This window comes from Coenobita brevimanus, chromosome 108 (genome assembly GCF_032717465.1).
Source record: "Coenobita brevimanus isolate Jiangsu-jjx chromosome 108, ASM3271746v2, whole genome shotgun sequence".
NCBI classification, from domain to species: domain Eukaryota; kingdom Metazoa; phylum Arthropoda; class Malacostraca; order Decapoda; family Coenobitidae; genus Coenobita; species Coenobita brevimanus.
Window position 1 is genome coordinate 7583943 of NC_137061.1, and position 20309 is coordinate 7604251.

The 20309-nt window shown below is 43.6% G+C and overlaps 1 protein-coding gene across 1 annotated transcript in view; it reads left to right on the plus strand.

Moving 5' to 3' along the window:
- ais (DExD-box helicase 52) overlaps positions 1 to 20309 on the plus strand; it is a 54758-nt gene that overhangs the window by 32052 nt on the left and 2397 nt on the right. Inside the window, exons 9-11 of the mRNA XM_080285799.1 lie at positions 5174 to 5386; positions 13417 to 13507; positions 14807 to 14932. Of these exons, the coding sequence (XP_080141925.1) occupies positions 5174 to 5386; positions 13417 to 13507; positions 14807 to 14932 (430 nt within the window). The remainder of the gene's footprint in view (positions 1 to 5173; positions 5387 to 13416; positions 13508 to 14806; positions 14933 to 20309) is intronic.

Below are 20309 nucleotides of genomic sequence, written 5' to 3' on the forward strand. Positions count from 1 at the left end.
ATATTTATGTGCATCTTTGTGTTTGAAATACAAATTACAAATGCACAAGCTCCTCTCCTGACATATATCCCTTAGTCAGTTCCCATTATCATTTTCTCCTGGTACTCCATAACAACCCATTATGTCATCCTCAGGACCAGTGCCTACTTTTCCATTCATATCCCCCACCACAATCACTTTATAGCTCCTGGGCATTTCTCCCACTACTTCACCCAGCTCATCCCAGAGCCTGTCTTTCTCTCTCTCACTCCTGTCCTCACACGGTGCATACGCTACTATCACAGCCACTTTCACCTTCTCGAACTTGAACTTGACATACATACACCTCGAGCTGACACATATGTAGTCTGTAATTCCACTCTGCCCCACTTTGTTCATCAACAAAGCAACTCCCTCCATACAACTTCCTCTCCCATTCATTCCCAGTCTTACACATTTCACACCCTCCCACTCCTCCACTTCACACCCTTTCATCTTCGTTTCACACAATGCCACCACGGCATATCTCGCACTCTTGAACACATTCACCACTTCAACCCTTTTGCTGTCCTCATTCACACCTCTCACATTCCGCATGGCCATGTGAGTCTGCCCATTTGGTTGGGGCTCTGGGCAGGTATTGGGCCCTCCGAGGCTCTCTGAAACGACTTCCATGATTAAGTGATTTTGGATAGGGGAATCTGGGGGACGCTTAACCTGCAAGAAACCCTGGTTATATGGTTACCACGCAGCGTAGTAAATGGTTTCTTGGGTACAGGAAACCATTTGGCTTGTCACTTAGTGTAGTGCTCATATGGCATCACTCTACACTGAGTGAGTGGATGATGGGGCCCCCACCTACCACAAAGTAATAAATTATTTTATTTTTTTGCTGACTGTACTGGACGAGAATAGTACTGGACAGACGCGTACTAGACACAAGGGTACTGTACATCTCTTATATACATACCAGAACCTATATACATTTCTCTTAGACCGCTACCTCCCAGAACCTAGATATATCTCTTATATGCATACCAGAACCTGCATACATCTCTTACATATCTACCAGGACATATATACATCTCTTATATACCCTGCCAGAACCTATATACATCTCCTATATACCTACCAGTACCTATATGCACCTCTTATATACCTACCAGAACCTATATACATCTCTTATATACATATCAGAAACTATCTGTACATCTGTTCTGTATATACCAAACCCAGTCTGTATTCATTCTCTGCATATACCAGGGTCTGTCTGCCTCCATTTTCTCCATGTGGTCATAGCATCCAAGCATATGCCCATTCTGTTTATTCTCAGCTAATGATATGCCTCTCTCAGTCAGTGTAGGGATGCTGGTAGTAAATGAAAGCAGTGTACTGTTTGAAGAGGGTGGAAGGAAAGGGGTTGGTTTCAGAAAGCAGCAGGCAGAAATATACCATACCAAGCCTGCTGCTGATGATGATGATTAACTGGTTCTTTCACCTTGAGTCAACCCAGATTTTTGTCATTTTGCAACTTTTCCCCCCAGCTTTATGGTAAAAGGGCAATACTATAGCTTCTGTTTTTTCCATAGCACTTCTTTGTGACTAGCATCATGTTCTAGTGTTACTGTCTTGAAGATAGGAAGATGCCAGTTTTAGGCCAAGCTCATGTGAAAAAAGTATTATAATAAAAATAATAATATTAATGGTATGTGGGGACACTCACCATCCACTCACTTGATGTAGTGCTGCTCTCAGGGACTGCCCTTTCCCTTCTTCCTTCATTCTTTCCTCTTCCTTATGTCTGTGGGTGACTCTGCACTGAGTAACAAGTCAGTTGGTTTCCTGTACACCAGGAAACCATTTACTACCCTGGGTGGTAACCATATACGATAACCAAATTATGGCGCCTGGTGGTTCAGTGGGTAATTAAGGCGCTCCAATCATTTTGAGCCAAAGAGGAAGGAAGGTAAGAAAGATGGAAGAGGAAAGGGCAGTCACTCAAGAGCAGCACTACATTGAGTGAGTGGATGGTGAGTGCCCACACAACAATAATAATAATACTGTAATAACAATAACAAAAATAGTAGTAGTCTCCTGTGCTCTGCATGGGGCAACGCTGGATTAAATGATGAATGAATAGTTTATCTATCTATCTATTGCCAGACGCCTTAATCCCTTATACGGGGTGGCCACAAACAATTCGCCTCCACATCACCCTGTCCCCTGCCATTTCGCTGCCCTGCTCCCAGTTCACACACCCGTTTCTCATATCTCTCCACTCCATCCCTCCATCTCATCCTTAGCCTTCCCCTCCATCTCTCCCCATCCACCTCACTCACATACACTCTCCTCGTCAGTCTTTCACTCTCCATCCTCTCCACATGGCCAAACCACCTCAGTGTGTTTCTCCTAATGCTTCCTGTTATGTGTTTCTCCTAATGCTTCCTATTACATCCACATCCACACCACAACACCCCTTCACATCCTCATTTGTCAGTCTGTCTCTCCATGTGGCTCGACAGGCTCCTGTCAAGTAACTCATTTCCACTGAATAGTAATAATAATAATAATAATGATAATAATAATAATAGTAATCTGTCTATCGCCTGGCCCCTTAATCCCATAAGGGGTGGCCACAGACAAATTGCTTCCCTGTCACCCTGTCCCCTGTCATTTCACTGCCCTCCCCCAGCTCACACACCCCTCTCTTATATACCTTTCCACTCCATCAGTCCATTTTGTCCTCAGCCTCCCCCTCCCTCTCCCCTCCTCCACCTTACTCACATACACTCTCGTCATTAGTCTCACTGTCCATCCTCTCCACATGGCCAAACCGCCTCATCGTATTTCTCCTAACGCATTCTCTCGCATCCACACCATAACGCTCCTTCACTTCCATGTACTTAAATGCACTCACATATTCCATTTCCTCTTCATCCAACCTCACTGTACATTCATTGACATCATTTTTCTCAATGACCTTACCATTATCTTCCCTACATTCACCATTATTTTCCATTTTCTTACACACCCTCCCAAACTCATTCACCAAGCCTTGCAGTTCCCTGTCAACTTCACTTAACAATACAGTATCATCTGCAAACAGCAGTACAGGAAGTTTCCAAACACTGTCCTCTCTCATTAGGGGCGCTCCAACATCTTACTTTGTATCTCTTTTAAAACCCCATCCATACACAGATTGAGCAACCATAGAGACAACACATTGCTGTTTCAATCCAACATGCAGACAGAAAAATTCACTCAGTTCACTATCCACATGCACTGCAGCCTTAGCGCCATCTTACATACTCTTCAAGGCATTCAACAACTTCCCATTTACTTCATATATTCTTAATATTTTCCATATTCCTTGTCTATCCAGTCTGTCATATGCTTTCTCCAAATCCATGAAGGCCACATACAACTTCTTTCCCATCTTTAGAAACTTCTCCACAAAAAACCTAAGGGTGAATATCTGATCTACACAACTTGTTCCCTTCCTAAAATCTCCCTGTTCTCCTCCAACTAATTCCTCTGTTTTTTCTCTAACTCTGTCAGTAAGTATCCTACCATATACTTTTCCTGTTACACTAAGAAGACAGATGCCTCTATGATTACCACACATTTCTTTTTCCCCTTTTCCCATGTGCAGGGGAATAGTTATACCTGACTTCCAATCCTTTGGAACTATCTTCCTCCCAGACCAGTCTGCACATCTTCCATATCCAGTCCACAACTATCTCTCCCCCATGCCTCATCATTTCACCACACACTCCATCAATTCCTGGAGCTTTCCACATTTTGACTTTCTTCGTTGCTTCTACTACTTACATCCTACAGATCTCTTCCTCCAATCTCACCTTCCTCCTTCTCCCAGCCATTCCCCGGCCACAAATATTCGCACTACTTTCATTCTTTATGTTTAACAGTTCTTAAAGTTTTCTCTCCATCTGCCCACCTTTTCTCCCAACTCCACTATCAATCCACCATTTTTGTCTTTCACTCCCTTACTAACTTCTTTATCACCCTGTCTAACCCTTTTTACTTCCTTCCAGAACATTTTCTTACAGTCCCTCTACTTTTCACTCAAATTCCTTCCAAATTCCTCATTCATGTTCTTCTTACTCTTACTAATCATTTCACCTCTCTCTTCCTCTCTTCATATAACTCGCTCTTCTGTCTCTCAGTTTCCTCCTTGCCTTTTCTTCCCATCCACTCACTATATGTTTTCTTCTTTTGTGCCACAGCTTGTCTCACCTCTTCATTCCACTATGCTGTTCCTTGCACCCCTTATCATCTTCTCTTCACCCCACACACCACCTCATATGCTGCACAGATTTCTTCTGTGAATATCTTGCACACACCTTCCACCTCTCCCATCCACTCCATCATATTTACCCAGTTGTGCCTCCACTTCTCACTTCTGTTCTGCCTTTTTTCCATCCTCTTGCAACCTTTCCACCCTCCGTGTATGGACTACTACCTCCTGTCCTTCCCTCCTATTCATCCATTGCATTTGTACCTTGACTTTCACCACCAAGTGGTGGTCAGAAAGTCCACTTCCTCAACCTCTGTGTGCTCTTGCATCCATTACATACTTTCTTATTCTGTCATCCACACACACACAATCAGTCATTGCCGTCCGTTCACCCAGTTCACCACCCACCCCTCTCATCACTCACCACGTATACCTGTGGATCATTTTGTGCCTCAAATGGGTATTGGCTATCACCAACCCCCTCCCTGCACAAATGTCCACTAGAGCACTGGCATTCTCATTCACTTCTGCAGGCAGACCCCACTCACCAACCACTTCATCCACCTTCGCATTCCCTACGTTTCCATTCATATCTCCAATCAAAAACACTCTCATTCCATTCAGGTTTTTTCATGCATGCTTCCACATTTGCTCAGAACTCTTCTTTCACTCTGCTTGCATGATCTTTCTTTGGCACGTACACATACACAGTTGCCCACATTTGTACTCCTACTTTCAATCTTACCCACATAATTCATGAACAAAATGATCCCTACTCTCTTATGTTCTCCTTCCATCTCTTGCACATAACAATACATACTCCCTCTTTTGCCCACTCATTCTCACCTACTCCCATGCATACGCGTCATCCATACTCCTACTGTCTCATACTCGCACCTAATAATAATAGTAATAATAACTGTTTCTCTCTTTTAGCGTGGAAATGCTGGTAGTAGACGAGAGTGATCGGCTGTTTGAAGAAGGTGGAAGTAAAGGAGGTGGTTTCCGAGAACAACTGGCTGAAATCTACCAAGCCTGCTCCAACCCCTCAGTCATACGAGCCTTCTTCTCTGCCACACACTCTCACCCAGTTCAACATTGGTGTGCTCTCAACCTTAATAATCCGGCTATGGTTACTGTTGGCATCAGGTATGTAATGGAGATGAGAGGGGTTTACATCAGAGGTTTGATTGGGATATGGTGCTTGAATCAGGTGTATAATATAGATGGTTGGGATTTATTGTTTAATACCATTCAAGGGAGAGCAACAGGTCACTCAGCTAAAATCTCAGAACTAAGTAGCTGTGTCCTGTGGCCCTGGTGATGCCATAAAGGATTTGATTATGCATGTACATAAGAGTAAAGTGATGGTTGTTGAGAGAGAAGGCAACTCAGTGTGTTGTGCTGATAAATTGAGAGAGACTTGACTTGGTTTATGTGGCTTTAGTTCAGTAACCCATTTTCAGAGATTTTGTTCCTTCTCCAGCTTATTCCTCATAGTTCATTGTGAGAATGAGACAATGCTACGAGACTCAATCCATTCCATAGAGCTTCTTTTTAACTTGGACTGCATTCCAATATTCGTCTCTTGTGGCTAGGGTGGATACAGCACAGGGGTTTAGTTGAAATAAGAAATGAATATATTGAGATCAAGAGGCATGTAAAGAAACTTGTGAAGAGGAAAAAGGAGGTAAATGATGATCTTGGAAGAAAAATGAATGAAAGTTACTCAGAAAATAGGAAGTTATTCTGGAAAGAGGTGTGGAAATGTAGAAATGACAGACAGTGGAAAGAAATGTGTAAGTGTGAAGGATAAGTGGTAGTTTATTAACCGATGTTGTTGAAGTAAGGACAAGATGGAAAGAATACTTTGAAAGTCTGGTGAATGGGAATAGAGAGAGCAGAGCAGCTGTAAACATGATTGGTTTTGGGAGTGTACAGGGAAGGATTGCAGTGCCAGGAAACATGACACTCACATAAGTGAAGAGTGCTGCGAAGCAGCTGAAAAATGGGAAAGCAGCTGGGGTTGATGAGATGTATGCAGAGATGATTAAGTGCAGTGGAGAGAGTGGAATGAAGTGCTTGTTGGAGATAGGTAAGAAGGCATGGATGAGTGAAACTGTGCCATTAGAGTGGAAAAAGTCTGTAATTGTACCCCTGTACAAAAATAAAGGTGAATGAATTGAGTGCAAGAATTATCGTGGCATAAGTCTGTTGAGTGTTGTAGGGAAGTTATATGGAAGAATTTTTATAGAGAAAGTAAGAGAGACATCAGAAGTCCTAGTGAGTGAAAACAGGGTGGCTTTAGGAGTGGCAGAGGATGTGTGGATCAAATATTTGTAGTAAGACATAGTGGAGAAGACGTGTGAGAAGGACAATAAGGTGTTTATGGATCTGGAAAAAGTATACAACAGACTAGACAAAGAAGGATTTTGGAGGGCTTTGCGCATGTACAATGTACATGGTAAGCTGCTAGGTGCCATCAAGAATTTTTACGACGGTAGCAAAGCATGTGTAAGGGTAAATGGACATCTAAGTCATTGGTTTACGATCAGTGTGGACACGCGACAAGGTTATGTGATGTCCCCATGGTTCACTGTATATATGGATGGGGTGATGAGAGAAGTAAAAATACAAGTAATGGAGAGAGGGATGGTGTTCGCAGTGAATGGTGATGGATGGAATATCTCAAATTTGTTGTATGCTCATGATGCAGTACTCCTTGAAGACACCAGACAAGAGGTTGGTAGACTTGTGCAGAGTTTTGCTGACGTTTGTGAGCGTTGTGCCTTGAGAGTAAATGTAGAAAAGAGTAAAGTGATGGTTATTGGGAGAGAAGGTGACTCCCAGTTTGATGTTACAGTGAATGGAGATTGGAGAGAGACTGGAATTGGTGAGAGAGTTCAAATATCTAGGCACAGTGATAGAAAAGAGAGGAAAATGTGCAAAAGAAGTGGAAAGTAGAGTGACACAAGAAGGAGAGTACCTGATGTAATGAAGGCCTTGATAAAAAACAGAGGTTTGAGTGTTGCAGCTGCACGAGGCTTACATGAAGGAGTTTTAGTGCCAGCATGTGAGACTATGGTGTGGCATGAAAATGAAAAGTCAGGAGTAAGAGCAGTATGGGACTGCTGAGGATTGTATGTGGAGTACAGAGAGTGGATAGGATACGAAATAATATGATTCGTGAAAGATGTGGAGTGCGGAAGAGTGTGGACACCAGAATCAAAGAGAGTGTACTGAGATGGTGTGGTCATGAGGAGAAAATGGATGACAGTAAAGTGGTGAAAAAGGTATATATATCTGAGCAAATTTGAATGGGGGGAGAAGGCAAGGTTACCCAAGAAGATGGTGGAGGAGTGTGTGAGGAAGAGAGGTATGGAAGTTGGTGAGGCTAAGGGACTGACAAGAGACCGAGCTAGCAGGATGAATTTTATGTGGAGAAGCACATAGCCGGGGATTTGACACTTCTTTTTAATGTGACTGCGTTTGGATTGACTCTGTCAGTTATGTGAAGCTACAGAACTTGGTGAAATTTCCTCTGGCCTGTCTGATGGAGCCGAGATTCCATGGGCTTGAACGATGAGTGAATGAAAGCGTGACCCATTTAACTGGGCAAACTTAGGTTGTCTGGATGTTGCTACTCCTCACCCTGCCCTAGGGTGGGAAAGGAGGTTCGGATGATGATGATGATATAATTCAGGAGACAAGCTGGAGAGATGGCAGTTTTATGCCTAGTTAAAGTGAACAGAGTATACCATAGATGTAGTAACAGATAAAAGAGGTAGTAGTAGTAGTTGTAGCCCCAGGTTCATCTGAAATGTGAACCTGGTGGACTGCAGGCTGAAGTTCCCCTCCTCCAGCAGTCCACCATCCTCTTTTTGGGAGATAGGGAGGGAGGACTAAGGGATGTTTGTATAATTGGGCAGTTGAGCCACCCAGTTACAACAGAGCCACTGCATGAAGGCTTCCCTCACCAGAGAAGGGAAGTAATTGGTATGTCTGTCACTTTACCCCAACATATTATATCAATAGAATCATGTATGGACAGAAAAACATACCAGTTCTCATTAAGATTACCGTCAAATGGGACAGAGCTGACCGCACAGGGCAGTGCCGACCGGTTGGGAAAAAATATATAAATTTATTAATAGCTTCTCCAATCTTTAAGGTAGCACACTGAAATTTGGGATGTTAAAGGTAAATGATGGTATAATATTATGATTAAGCTTAATTGTTGTGCTTGATGTTAGATTTTTCTGTATATATTATTTTCTTTCCTCCAAATTTTTTATACTTTTCTGAATCGTATATGCTAAGACTTGCAGGTGTTATGCTGAACTGCCTAGCCAAACCAAACCCATTGCAATAAATTCAGCAGTACACTCGCCCACGTAAGTGATGACCCGATTCCCAGTTCCTTTCGCTCAGAAAGTGGTATCTGGCAACCGCCACAGCCTAGTTATATTTTGAAAAATGCACACTGGAAAAAGGAGTATTTAAGTAAACAGCTCCAAAAAAGGCAATATATAAGAGTTTTTACCATGTATGTCTCGCATTACGGAAGAGGAAACCATAATGTAATAAAGTTGAGGCTTAGCTGTACGAAAGAATGTGAAACACACGCCCTATCACACAGCGGTTTCTGAGTTAAAATGCGGAGAAACACTCTTAATACTTATTTTACATCCTAAATTAACAGTACTGGTGGAAAAATGTTCCATAACATAAAACCCACAGATAATGGTAATGTCGAAATCACGAGTGCCATTAAATCAGAAAAATAAATATCTAAATGCATATTATTATCCACATTTAATTCTCTATGCGGGATTATATTTACGCTGGAAAACCAGTGAGCTCTAGCCACTAAGCAAGACGGATCGTCAACACGCTACTACAGCCTGGTGGTGCAAGCAGAGTATTGCTGCTGTTTATTTAGCAAATACTCCAGTAAGACAGATATTCCGGCAGCTTAACATCAATAAGACAGTTAATGGAGAGATAAGCAATATAGAGAGGTAGAACACAGAAAATTTGCCAAATGGAGCCCCTCGTAGCACAAGACCAAGACAAACAAATTTAATGTGCCCAACAGCAGCCCCTAACCACTTGTGTTGCTATCAAGAAGCAGATTAATCTGCCGATATTCAGTGAAGTTAGTGAAACCAGTGCAATTACTGGGGGATAATTAGTAATTTTTATTCGTGCAATGAAATTCCAGCATGTAACAAAATATGTAGGGCAGTTCCATGACAGAACTAAAGGGGGAGAGGGCGACAGTCAAAAGCAAGCATGTGACAATTAAGAGAACTTAGAAGAAAAAGATTGTAATGAGAAAATGTTGGGGGGGGAAATCGAGACAAAGACCAAGGCATCCATTCCACTCCGCTGCGTGATGGTGACTCATGTTAGGCCTGGGCTGGCGTGCAGTGTTGCCAAAGAAGTTATAGAAATCCGCTAGATTGGTCTCAGTAGCGGTAAAAATCTCCCAGACTGAGAGAGATTAAGGAAAAAAACACTAGACAGGACTTTACATGAATGTCAGATATACAGAAAATATTTAAATTTTTACCAGTTAGGTAGCTTTTAAAACAGCTTTTAAAATTATTAAATTTAGCGGGAAAAATGCTACATTAGTAACACTGCTAGCATGAATCGTGACGACTAATGGAAACGTGCCAAATATCGCTTTTTCACTTAATTATTGTTATTGACCTAAAACAAATAAATGTTAAACTTAACTAATACTTTCGCAAGATTAGTTTTCTTTTGCACCATAAATATTGTTTGCAGGGCAGGAAAAGACTGTTTCCATCTCCTGACTCCCAGTCAAGGGAACGTTGCCAGACCCAGGGAGTTCGTCTGAAACTTAAAGCATGGAGTTCCAAAAACAATGCTTCAGGCACGAGTTGCAGGCACTTATGATGAACCAGGAAGGCCTGTAAAATGCCGGGAATAGCGACTGAGGGCAACACGACACCCCCGGGAGGAGCCTACAGAGGGGCAGACAGAGCGCGACCTGACCCCAGGCAACAGGGACATAAGTCCACCCAGGCTGCATGCCCCTATGACCCAGAACTCACCCCCCACCACCATAGCAGGAAAAGGAGACTACCTTGCGGGCTAGCTGACCCTCGACAGGATCGGGGTGGAGCTATTCCTCTAGCTCCAGGCAGCACCCCTGCGACGGCCGGTAGCTGCTCCGAAGGTGCCCTGGAGATGGCCAGTAGCCACTCACCCCTCCCTCAGGAGATGGCTGGTAGCCACTCCCGCCTTCATCAGGAGACAGCCAGTAGCCACTCTGAAGGTGTCCCTGAGACAGCCGGTAGCCGTTCACCCCTCCTTCAGGCGACAGCCAGAAGCCGCACCCCCAAAAGGCCACGGCCAGCAGCCAGGCCCTACAGCAGGAGATGGCCAGAAGCCACACTGCCATCAGGTGCTGCCACATCCCCACAACGTGACATCCTCGAGGAGGAGGGTCCCAGTCCCGAGGACCTGTGGAGAGGCCCTGTGCTATCCCCAGGATTGTTCTCCGCCCAGCCGGCTCCAGAGGGACCCTACCCGACGGACTCCGACAACGGCCGACGCCACAGCTCACTCCTGACGGCATCCTCAACGGCAGGAGACTGCAGCCACCGGGCCCCTGAGGCCGCCCCCAGGATCCCCGGGCAAGGCCTCTCCCCACCCCGATGCAGATGACCCTTTTTCCTCCATCAGGCGCCTAAATGAGCTTTTCAGGAGGTTGTTCAGCCCCAGGCCTGAGGGCCGCACTCCAACTCCCAGCCCTGACGGTGCAGTGCCCTTCGCTGCCCACAGCCCCGGATGAGAGAGGATGTCCCTACGAGTGATCCCGTGGCCACCGGATACAGAGGCCACCTGCGGGACTCAGCCCCCATCAGGAACCGGGCTGTGAGTCCTCCTGCCACCCCCACTAGCCATGCCGCTGCCCCACCGACAGTGAGTGACAGTGAAGAGTGCCGTAACAGTATAAGGAAGGTTGTTGGTACACTGAAAGCAGTGATGAGAAATAGGGAGGTGAGTATGGAAGTTAAGAAGTCACTGCATGATAGTATTGTGATCCCTACCCTGACGTATGGAAGCGAGGCATGGACCTTGCAAGAGGGAAACAAGTCAAGAGTGAGAGCAGTGGAAATGAGTTACTTGAGAGGAGCATGTGGAGTGACATGGAGGGACAGGTTGACGAATGAAGAAGTGAAGGAACGCTGTGGGGTGGATGTGGATGTGGTTGAGAAGATTAGGAGAAATACACTGAGGTGGTTTGGACATGTGAAGAGAATGGAGAATGAAAGACTGACTAAGAGGGTGTATGTAGGTGAGGTGGAGGGAGGGAGAGGGAGAGGTAGACCGAGGATGAGGTGGAGGGATGGAGTTGAGAGGTTTATGAGGGAGGGGGGGGTGAGTTGGGAGGAGGGTAGTCAAATGGTGGGTGACAGAGCGACTTGGAGGCATTTTGTCTGCGGCCACCCTTTGCGGGATTAGGGCGTCGGGCTATAGATAGATAGTATTATCGGATGGAACCTAAGTCCAAGGCCCATTAATGTGTGATCGTTACGATTTGGGCAGACAGTGAAATAGTGCGAGCAAGAAGAAATCTAATAAGAGTGCAGCGATTTCAGCGAGCATCAGACTCAGCCGTAATAGTGTAATTCCTCTGCACTGCAAGACCTGTGAATTAGTTGCGTAGCCTAAACACAGTTTATATTTCACTCCAAGTGACAGTGATCCATTCCCCTGCCCAAAAGACTGCAAACACTATTGTGCAGTTCATCTGCTGTCCTGAACTGCTGTTTAAATAGTATCCTGCGCAATACTACTGTCCACAGTACTTGCACATGATTTATAATTACCCAGATTCCTGTTGTTGTGACATCTACCTGTTCCATATATAGCGTGTAAGGTTGTTGCCTTGAGTTTTTGTGTCCTTCCTCTCTCTTACTTGTCTAAGCTCCAGTTTAGAAAGAGAACCCAGCTGCACACCAGATGTTCAAGGGACGGAAAGCCGACCTTTAAACCCCTAGCATAACAGCCCGAATGCAAGACAGCCCTGTTAAAAGATGAGGAACGTGCAAGCGTTCCCAGAAAGATGTTGGTAATGAACAAGAAACAAAGCATGATGACACAGATGACTTGGAAATACACGATGAGGACATAAATGAGGACACGGATGGTGAAGATGCACAAGGTATGGCCACAAGTGACGATGACAGAAACGAGAACGAAGGTGCCGAGTCCAAGAACGCTACTGATATGAGTTTGTCAACAAATAATTATGTTCTTGTTAAATTCAGTGGCATTTGGGTTCCCCACCATTATGTAGGTCAGCTAAAAAGCAAGAAGGATAACAAATGGACAATCCAATGCTTGCAAAGAGTTGATGTATTTTGAACAAAGTTTAATGATCTTGTTGCATTTCAACTCCCTGCAAATCTCGATATTGAGCTGAAAGAGGAGATCAGATTGTTATGAAGCTGAATACCAGAGATGTACAAAACAAAGATAGCATTTCACAGTGTTTTTGGTGATAGTGTGATAACTTGATATGAACTCAAAATGAAACAAAATACAATTGCCATATTTTTTCAATATAACATGTACCATTCCTTCCTGAAGAGGGATTGCTTTTGTGTTGTGAGAGATAGTGCGTATGTTTATCTTAGGTTTCAAGTTTACTGCTGTATGTTTGTATGTTTTTTTAAAGGAAATGTTTGGTTTGAATTGCCCCACCATGAAAATTGCAAGGGGCAATTCAGACCACATTTTCCAGTGCACTTTAAACACATTACAAGAACTGCAAACAAAAAAACATTACCCTCGACAGATTTCTCAAGCACTCACTTATGCCTGTTAATCTGGCCAATAAAGCTTCATTATTAGATTGAATTTTATTTGTCATATTCTAAAATTATTTACAAAAAAGTGGTCGGCATTGCCCTATTTGACGGTATGATTATTAGCCACCAGAGAAAAGGGAGAAGTAGAAACAGGGAAGTAGTTTCCCCCCCCATCTCTCTCTCTCTCTCTCTCTCTCTCTCTCTCTCTCTCTCTCTCCCATTTCCTAGACCCTATCTCATCCCATCCTTAAGTGTGAAAAAAGGTCAGGAAGATGATTACCTTTCCTACTGAGCATACTCAATAAACATCTTTGCTCACTTCAGAAACACAGCCTGCAAGGATGTACAACAGTCTCTTCTGTTCTGTGGGAATGAGTCTGGGAAGATATTTGCACTCAAGGACATTTTCAGAAAGGTAATGTCACAATGAATAGATTATATGAGGCTTCCAGTATTAGAAGTTAGTTTTGCACCAATATTCAAATGTGAGAACAACATAATCAGTGTGTTAAACTTTCTGCAACCATAGCATTGTTATTAGTACAAAGACAGAAGTGGTGGGCGGTATCATTGGAAAGCAACATACCTTTGAAAAATAGAATGTTTTTTCCATCCTCCCATCATCCAATCCTGTGTTGCCTCATGAGGAGCATAGGAGCCCAGGGCTAAATAAGATGGTCCTGACATTTAAGATGAGAATGAAGAATGTTTTTCCTCATTTTGAATTGTTGGCACAAAACCACTCTGATGCTGAATGCCCTCCCCCCTCTTTTTTTTTTTTTTTTTTTTTTTAAGCTACTGCCAAATTATCTTATTCATTTACTGCCATACAATGAAAATCAAGTAAGGGAGACATCTCTCTTGTGGAATTTCATGAGGGTGTTGTGATAGGTATTTTGTTACAAGGAGACACATACAGACAAATGATGAAATGGAGGAGGGTTGTGGTACTGATGTGGATGTGATTAGAAGTATTAGAAAATATACTCTGATATGGTTTGGCCATGTGGAGTGAAGGGACGGGGAGATGCTGACTAGGAGAGTGTATGTGAGTGAGGTGGAGGGAGAGGGAAAAAAAAAGACTGAGGATGAGATGGAGGAATGGGATAGAGAGCTATATGAGTGAGGGTGTTGTGAGTTGGAGAGAGGACAGCCAGATGTGGAGGACAGTCTCACAGGAAGTAATTTGTTTGTGGCCACCGCTTTCAGGATTAAGGCATATCAATATAGATAGGTTGATGAATTTTCAGTGGAGCTGGTGTCATCAGATTCATGTAAATTGTTCCAGAGGGAAAAGTTTCAGTAATTTGCATCATAATGGGAATTTAGTGGCACAAAATAAAACAGTCATTAACTCATCCCCACCCAAAGTCACAGGAGCCACACCAGAAGCTGTTGAGTGAGTTTTTATGCTTTGCCAAAGCCAGATTTGTGCCATATATATATATATATATATATATATATATATATATATATATATATATATATACTGTATACATATAATTTTTTTTTAGATGTGTTTGTTGCATTGTATAAATAAAATCCAGAGCTACTAGTAGAAAAATGAAGACTGAGCATTTGATAAGTAAAGAATTTGATCACTTTCACATCTTTCCCTCACACTGATTTTATCCATTTATCACTGTGAATCAGTCAGATCCTCTTCTTGCTGCCTTTATGTTGTTGATTCCACAAATTCTACATCCTTCATCAGGGATATGAGCCACCAGTGCTGGTGTTTGTACAGACAAAGGAGCGAGCCAAGGAGCTGTTCTGGGAACTGGTTTATGATACTAATATCATGGTGGACGCCATCCATGCAGACCGCACACAGGCACAGGTGAGATTGCAGCAATAATGGATACAAGTGACATGAGGTGAGGTCCTGCATACAGACCCCTCAAGATAGGAGTTTGAGCAGGGAAATAACGCAGAATTGTGATACATGGGAACTGCTGTTGAGGGAAAAGAACCAACATCTCTGTGACTCTCCTCAGCCAATATGAGGAGGTGAGTAGCACAAGGCCTTAAATGCCACTGCTGCAGAAATTGAGTTAAGTATACCATTGTCTTCTCCCATCCTTCTTTTATCCCAGGGATGTGTATTTGAGGCCTTACGATATTGGCAGTATTGTCGAAAATCCCATTGAATAAAAGTAACTTTCACTCCCTGTGGCTGGGAGCTGCCTCTCCTGCTGCCAGAGTACAGGTACAAGGTCACATCTCAGTGGGGTGATGTTACGCTATCCTGTTGGCTAGTGCTGCTGCCATTTTTTCCACGGCCGCCGCCCAATGAGTGTGTGTGTTTCAAAACTGTGGCGAATCACAGCGTGAATCTGATTAGCAGAGCAACACCACACTTGGTCTAGACCCTCTCTAGGTTGTTTGTTGATACTCCTGGCTGTTTTCTCCAGTTTGACGACATTTGTGACAGACTGCTTTGCTTCCTTCGGTGTTTTATGATATTTTGCACTTGTATATTACATAATACCCATCATTCGTAAACAAACACATCTATAAACAAACATCCTCTTCTCCATTATTGTTTGTTATGCTTTGTTTATTCTGTTTTTATCATTATTGATATTCATAATGGTTGATTTCCTAGTATTATGTTCTTCATTCATTAGTGATTTAACAGTTTTGTTTGTTTGTTTGTTTAACTGCAATACTTTGGTAAACATTAATAATCTAAGTACATTGTTGAAAACAAGACATCTTTTTGTCCCAAATATGTGTTTATTACTAACAAGCACATTAAAAACAAGCACTAACACACTGACAGACTCATTTTATGTTGTTGTGGTCATATAGATGAAGAATATTTACCTGTTTATAGAATACTTTCATCCAATTTCATCCTCAAGATTATAAGAAACACTTTATAATGTACTGAGGGTTACAATGTGAGGGGTTTTGCACTTTCATCAGATGGCACACACACACACACACACACACACACACACACACACACACACACACACACACACACACACAAGTGCAGAATTTTATGATACTCACACACAAAAAAACTGAATATCTTAACTTTACAATGATACAAACAACACTTTGCTATTCCTAGTAGTTTTTGCATTAGGGTGTAGAAGCTGCAGTTAAGGAGAAAAGAAGGGTTTTCTGGGAATGGAAGAAGGGTGGTAGCAAGGGGGAATACTTGCCTGCCAAGCATAGGGCTGGAAGAGAGGTATACAGGGCGAAGTCTGAGTCACAGAGACTTGGACTTGATAACCTAAATCATGGGGAAAAGGAAAAATATGATACTTAAGGTGGCAAATCAGATGAAGAGGGATAATCGGGATACTATAGGTGAGCAGTGTGTGAAGAATGATGAAGGAAGGGTAGTGGTGAACAGTGAGGATATTAAAGATGCATGGAGAGAGCATTATAACCGGTTGTTGAATCAGGAGTTTGACTGGGACAGGGAAGGTTTGGAGCCAGCAGATCCAGTGTTTGGCCCTTTGCCTTTGATTGATGCTGCTACTGTGAGTGAGGCAATAGGCAGGATGAAGGTGGGGAAGGCAGCAGGTGTGTCTGGGTTGACTGCCAAAATGTTGAAGGCCTCCGGAGATATAGGGGTGAGGTTAGTCACTGACCTGATAAATATGATTATTTATGAGTGTGGTGTCCCAGATGATTGGCTGAAGAGTGTAATTGTAAATGTGTATAACGGGAAAGGTTATTCCCTGGAAAAAGGAAATTATAGAGGTATAAAGCTTTTAGATCAGATAATGAAGGTAATGGAGAGAGTTTTAGAAGGTATGATTAGAGAAACATGAATATTGATGAGATGCAGTTTGGGTTTATGCCAGGTAGGGGGACCACTGATTCCATATTTATATATATATAAATATATATATTTGGAAGAAAAGGGATCTATTTTGTTTTTGTTGATTTGGAAAAGGCCTTTGACAGAGTCCCTAGGGAGGTGGTGAAGTGGGCAGTGAGAAAGCTTGGCTTGGAGTGGCTGGTTAGGGTGGTTATGGCTATGTATGTGGGTGCTCGCTCCCAGGTAATAGTGAATGGAGATTTGAGAGATGAGTTTTCCATGAATGTTGGTGTGCATCAGGGGTCAGTTTTGAGTCCCATGTTTATCATGGTACAGTACTTGAAGCTCTCTTGCGTGACTTCAGAAACGGACTCCTGTGGGAGATGTTGTATGCTGATGATTTGGTGTTGATTGCAAAGAATGAAGGGGAGGCAGAGGACAGGTTTAGGAAGTGGAGAGATGGTATGGGGCACAAGGGCTTAAGGGTAAATGCAGATAAAACATTCATTCATTCATTCATTCATTCATTATCCAATCCTACTTTGCCCCATGAGGAGCGTAGGAGCCCGGGGCTAGGCAGTTGGTCCTGACATTTAAGATGAGAGTGACCAACCTCACTCATCCCTGAGTGGCATTACGTGAGCAATAAACCCCAACCACCCCTTGGATATAAACCTTCACTGGCTCAATCCGACTGGAGCACAATAATTACCCACTAAACCACCAGGCGCCAAAATTTGGTTATATGGTTACCACCCAGCATAGTAAATGGTTTCCTGGTGTACAGGAAACCATTTGGCTTGTCACTCAGTGTAGAGTCACCCATAGGCAGAGGGAAGAGGAAAGAATGAAAGACAGAAGAGGGAGTGTAAAATCACCCGTAGGCAGAAGGACGAGGAAAGGATGAAGGAAAGAAAAATAGAAGAAGATGGAAAGAAAGAAGGATGAAGGAGAGGACAGGGCAGACACCCAAGAGCAGCACTACATTGAGTGAGTGGATGGTGAGTGCCCCCACCTACCACAATGCAGATAAAACAAAAGTGATAATTTCTAGGGTTGGTGGTGGTACTGTCAAAAGATGAGGGAGAGTGGCTGTGTGCAGTTTGCCACAAGGGCGTGGGAAGTAATTCCATCTTGTGCGATGTGTGTGATAAATGGGTGCACAAGAGATATAGTGGTATCAGAGGTAGACTGCGAGATAATGCTCATTTTATGTGCACGGTGTGTCGGGGAGAGCAGGTTTCGATTGTCAGGCGTGAAAGGACTGAACTTGCTGATGAATCTCTTGAGTGTGTGGAAGAGTTTTGTTATTTGGGAGACATGTGTGCTGGAGGTGGGGCTGGAGCTAGCTCTGTGGCTAGGGTGAGAAGCGGTTGGAAGAAGTTCAGGGAGCTTTTGCCTCTCCTAACACTGGGAGGACTCTCCCTACGTGCTAAGGGGTCTTTGTATGCAGCATGTGTTAGGAGTGTAATGCTGTATGGTAGTGAAACCTGGGCAGTAAAGGAGGAGGATATTCGCAGGCTCAGACATACAGAAATGACAATGATTTTGTGGATGTGTAGTGCGTCCTTGTGTGCAAGGTCTGGGGGAGCTGGGTTTACGATGGAAGAGTTGAGAGGTAGGATGGGACTGGAGTGTATTGGTGTCGTGATGAGGAGAGGTAGATTGAGATGGTTTGGGTATGTGGAGAGGATGGGGAATGATAATTGGGTGAGGAAGGTGAGAAGTGTTAATATTGGGGGTGGGGTTATGAGGGGTAGACCGAGAAAGACATGGAACGAGGTCATTAAGTATGACCTCAGGGTTAAGGGAAGAACAGGGAGGCTGCAGTAGATTGTGCAACATGGAGAGCCGCCATTAGGTAACCAAGGCCGACGCATGCAGGCGTACTGGAGCCTTTAAAATTGAAATGAAACAAAACGATGACAGTTCTCCAGCTTTAGAGTTGATATACTGTTCCCCCCCCCCCCCCAAATGGTGCTTCGGGCCTTGTGCTGATAACCTCTTCATGTAGTACAGTAAATCCTCATTATGGTGGTAGGTGGGGGTACTCACTTCATGCAGTGTTGTTCATGGGTGGCTGCCCATTTCTCTCTCCCTTCCTTCTGTCCTTCTTTCCTCTTATGTCCATCTTTCAGTTCTTTCTTTTCCTTGTGTCTGCAAGTGACTCCACTCTGAGTGACAAGCTAAATGGTTTCCTGTACACCAGGAAACCACATACTGTGCTGGGTGGTAACCATATAACCAAACTATGGTGCCTGGTGGTTTAGTGGGTAATTAAGGCACTCCAGCCAGTTTGAACCTGTGTTGGTTTATATCCAAGGGGTGGTTGGGGTTTGTTGCTCTTGTAATGCCACTCAGGAATGAGTGTGGCTGGTCGCTCTCATCTTAAATGCCAGGATCAACTTGCCTAGCCCCGGTCTCCTATGTTCCTCATGGGGCAACACAGGATTATATGATGTATGTATGTATGTATGTAAATCCTCATTGTATGAGGTCTCTTCAGAAAGTATCTGACCATAGGCTCTAATAAAATAGATAGCCTACCTGTTGAGCTAGAACACTACTGACCTGACACACTTAGCCCAGAATTCATTCTCCTGCCTGGAACATTTTTCAAAGTTGGTTTTCGGTATCTCCTGCAGGTGCTTCATTGCATTCATCATGATCTCTTCTCTGGTCTCAAATTTGGAACCCTTCAGCAGAGTACTGGGCTTGGGGAATAACCAAAAATCGCACAGAGCCATGTCTTGTGAGCAGGGAGCCTGCCGGACCTGTGGGATGTTGTGGCTGGCCAAAAACTCCTGAATCAGCGGAAAAGAATGGGCAGGTGCATTGTCATGGTGCAACTTCCAACTTGCTGTTTTCCAAAGGTCTTGTCTCTTCCGCTGTGTCACAAAGACGACGGATAATGTCGAGGTACTAATGTTTGTTGACAGTCTGACATTCTGGTGCGTATTTGTGAAGCACAACACCAGGGTAGTCAAAAAAAACTGTCAACATGCAAGTGCATTTCACCTTGCTGCGGACCTGCCATGGTTTTTTTGGCCGTGGCGACCCTGCATCCTTCTACTGGGATGACTGTGCTTTGGTTTCTGGGTCGTACCCATGCACGCAAGTTTCATCTCCAGTGATAACAGTCTTCAGAAAGTCTGGATTGCAGTTTGCACACACTCCAACATGTCTTGAGCAAAGTTCGTCCGAGAAAAGAGATCATGACGAATGCAACAAAACACTTGCAGGAGATACTGAAAACCAACTTTGAAAAATGTTTCAAACAGTGGAAAGAACACTGGGCTACGTGCGCCAAGTCAGAAGGGGCCTACTTTGGGGAAGATTAGTGTCCTAGCTCAACAGCCGAGCTGTTTATTTTTGTAGAACCTAAGGTCGGATACTTTCTGAAAAGACCTTGTATGTTGCACTTTTTATGTCA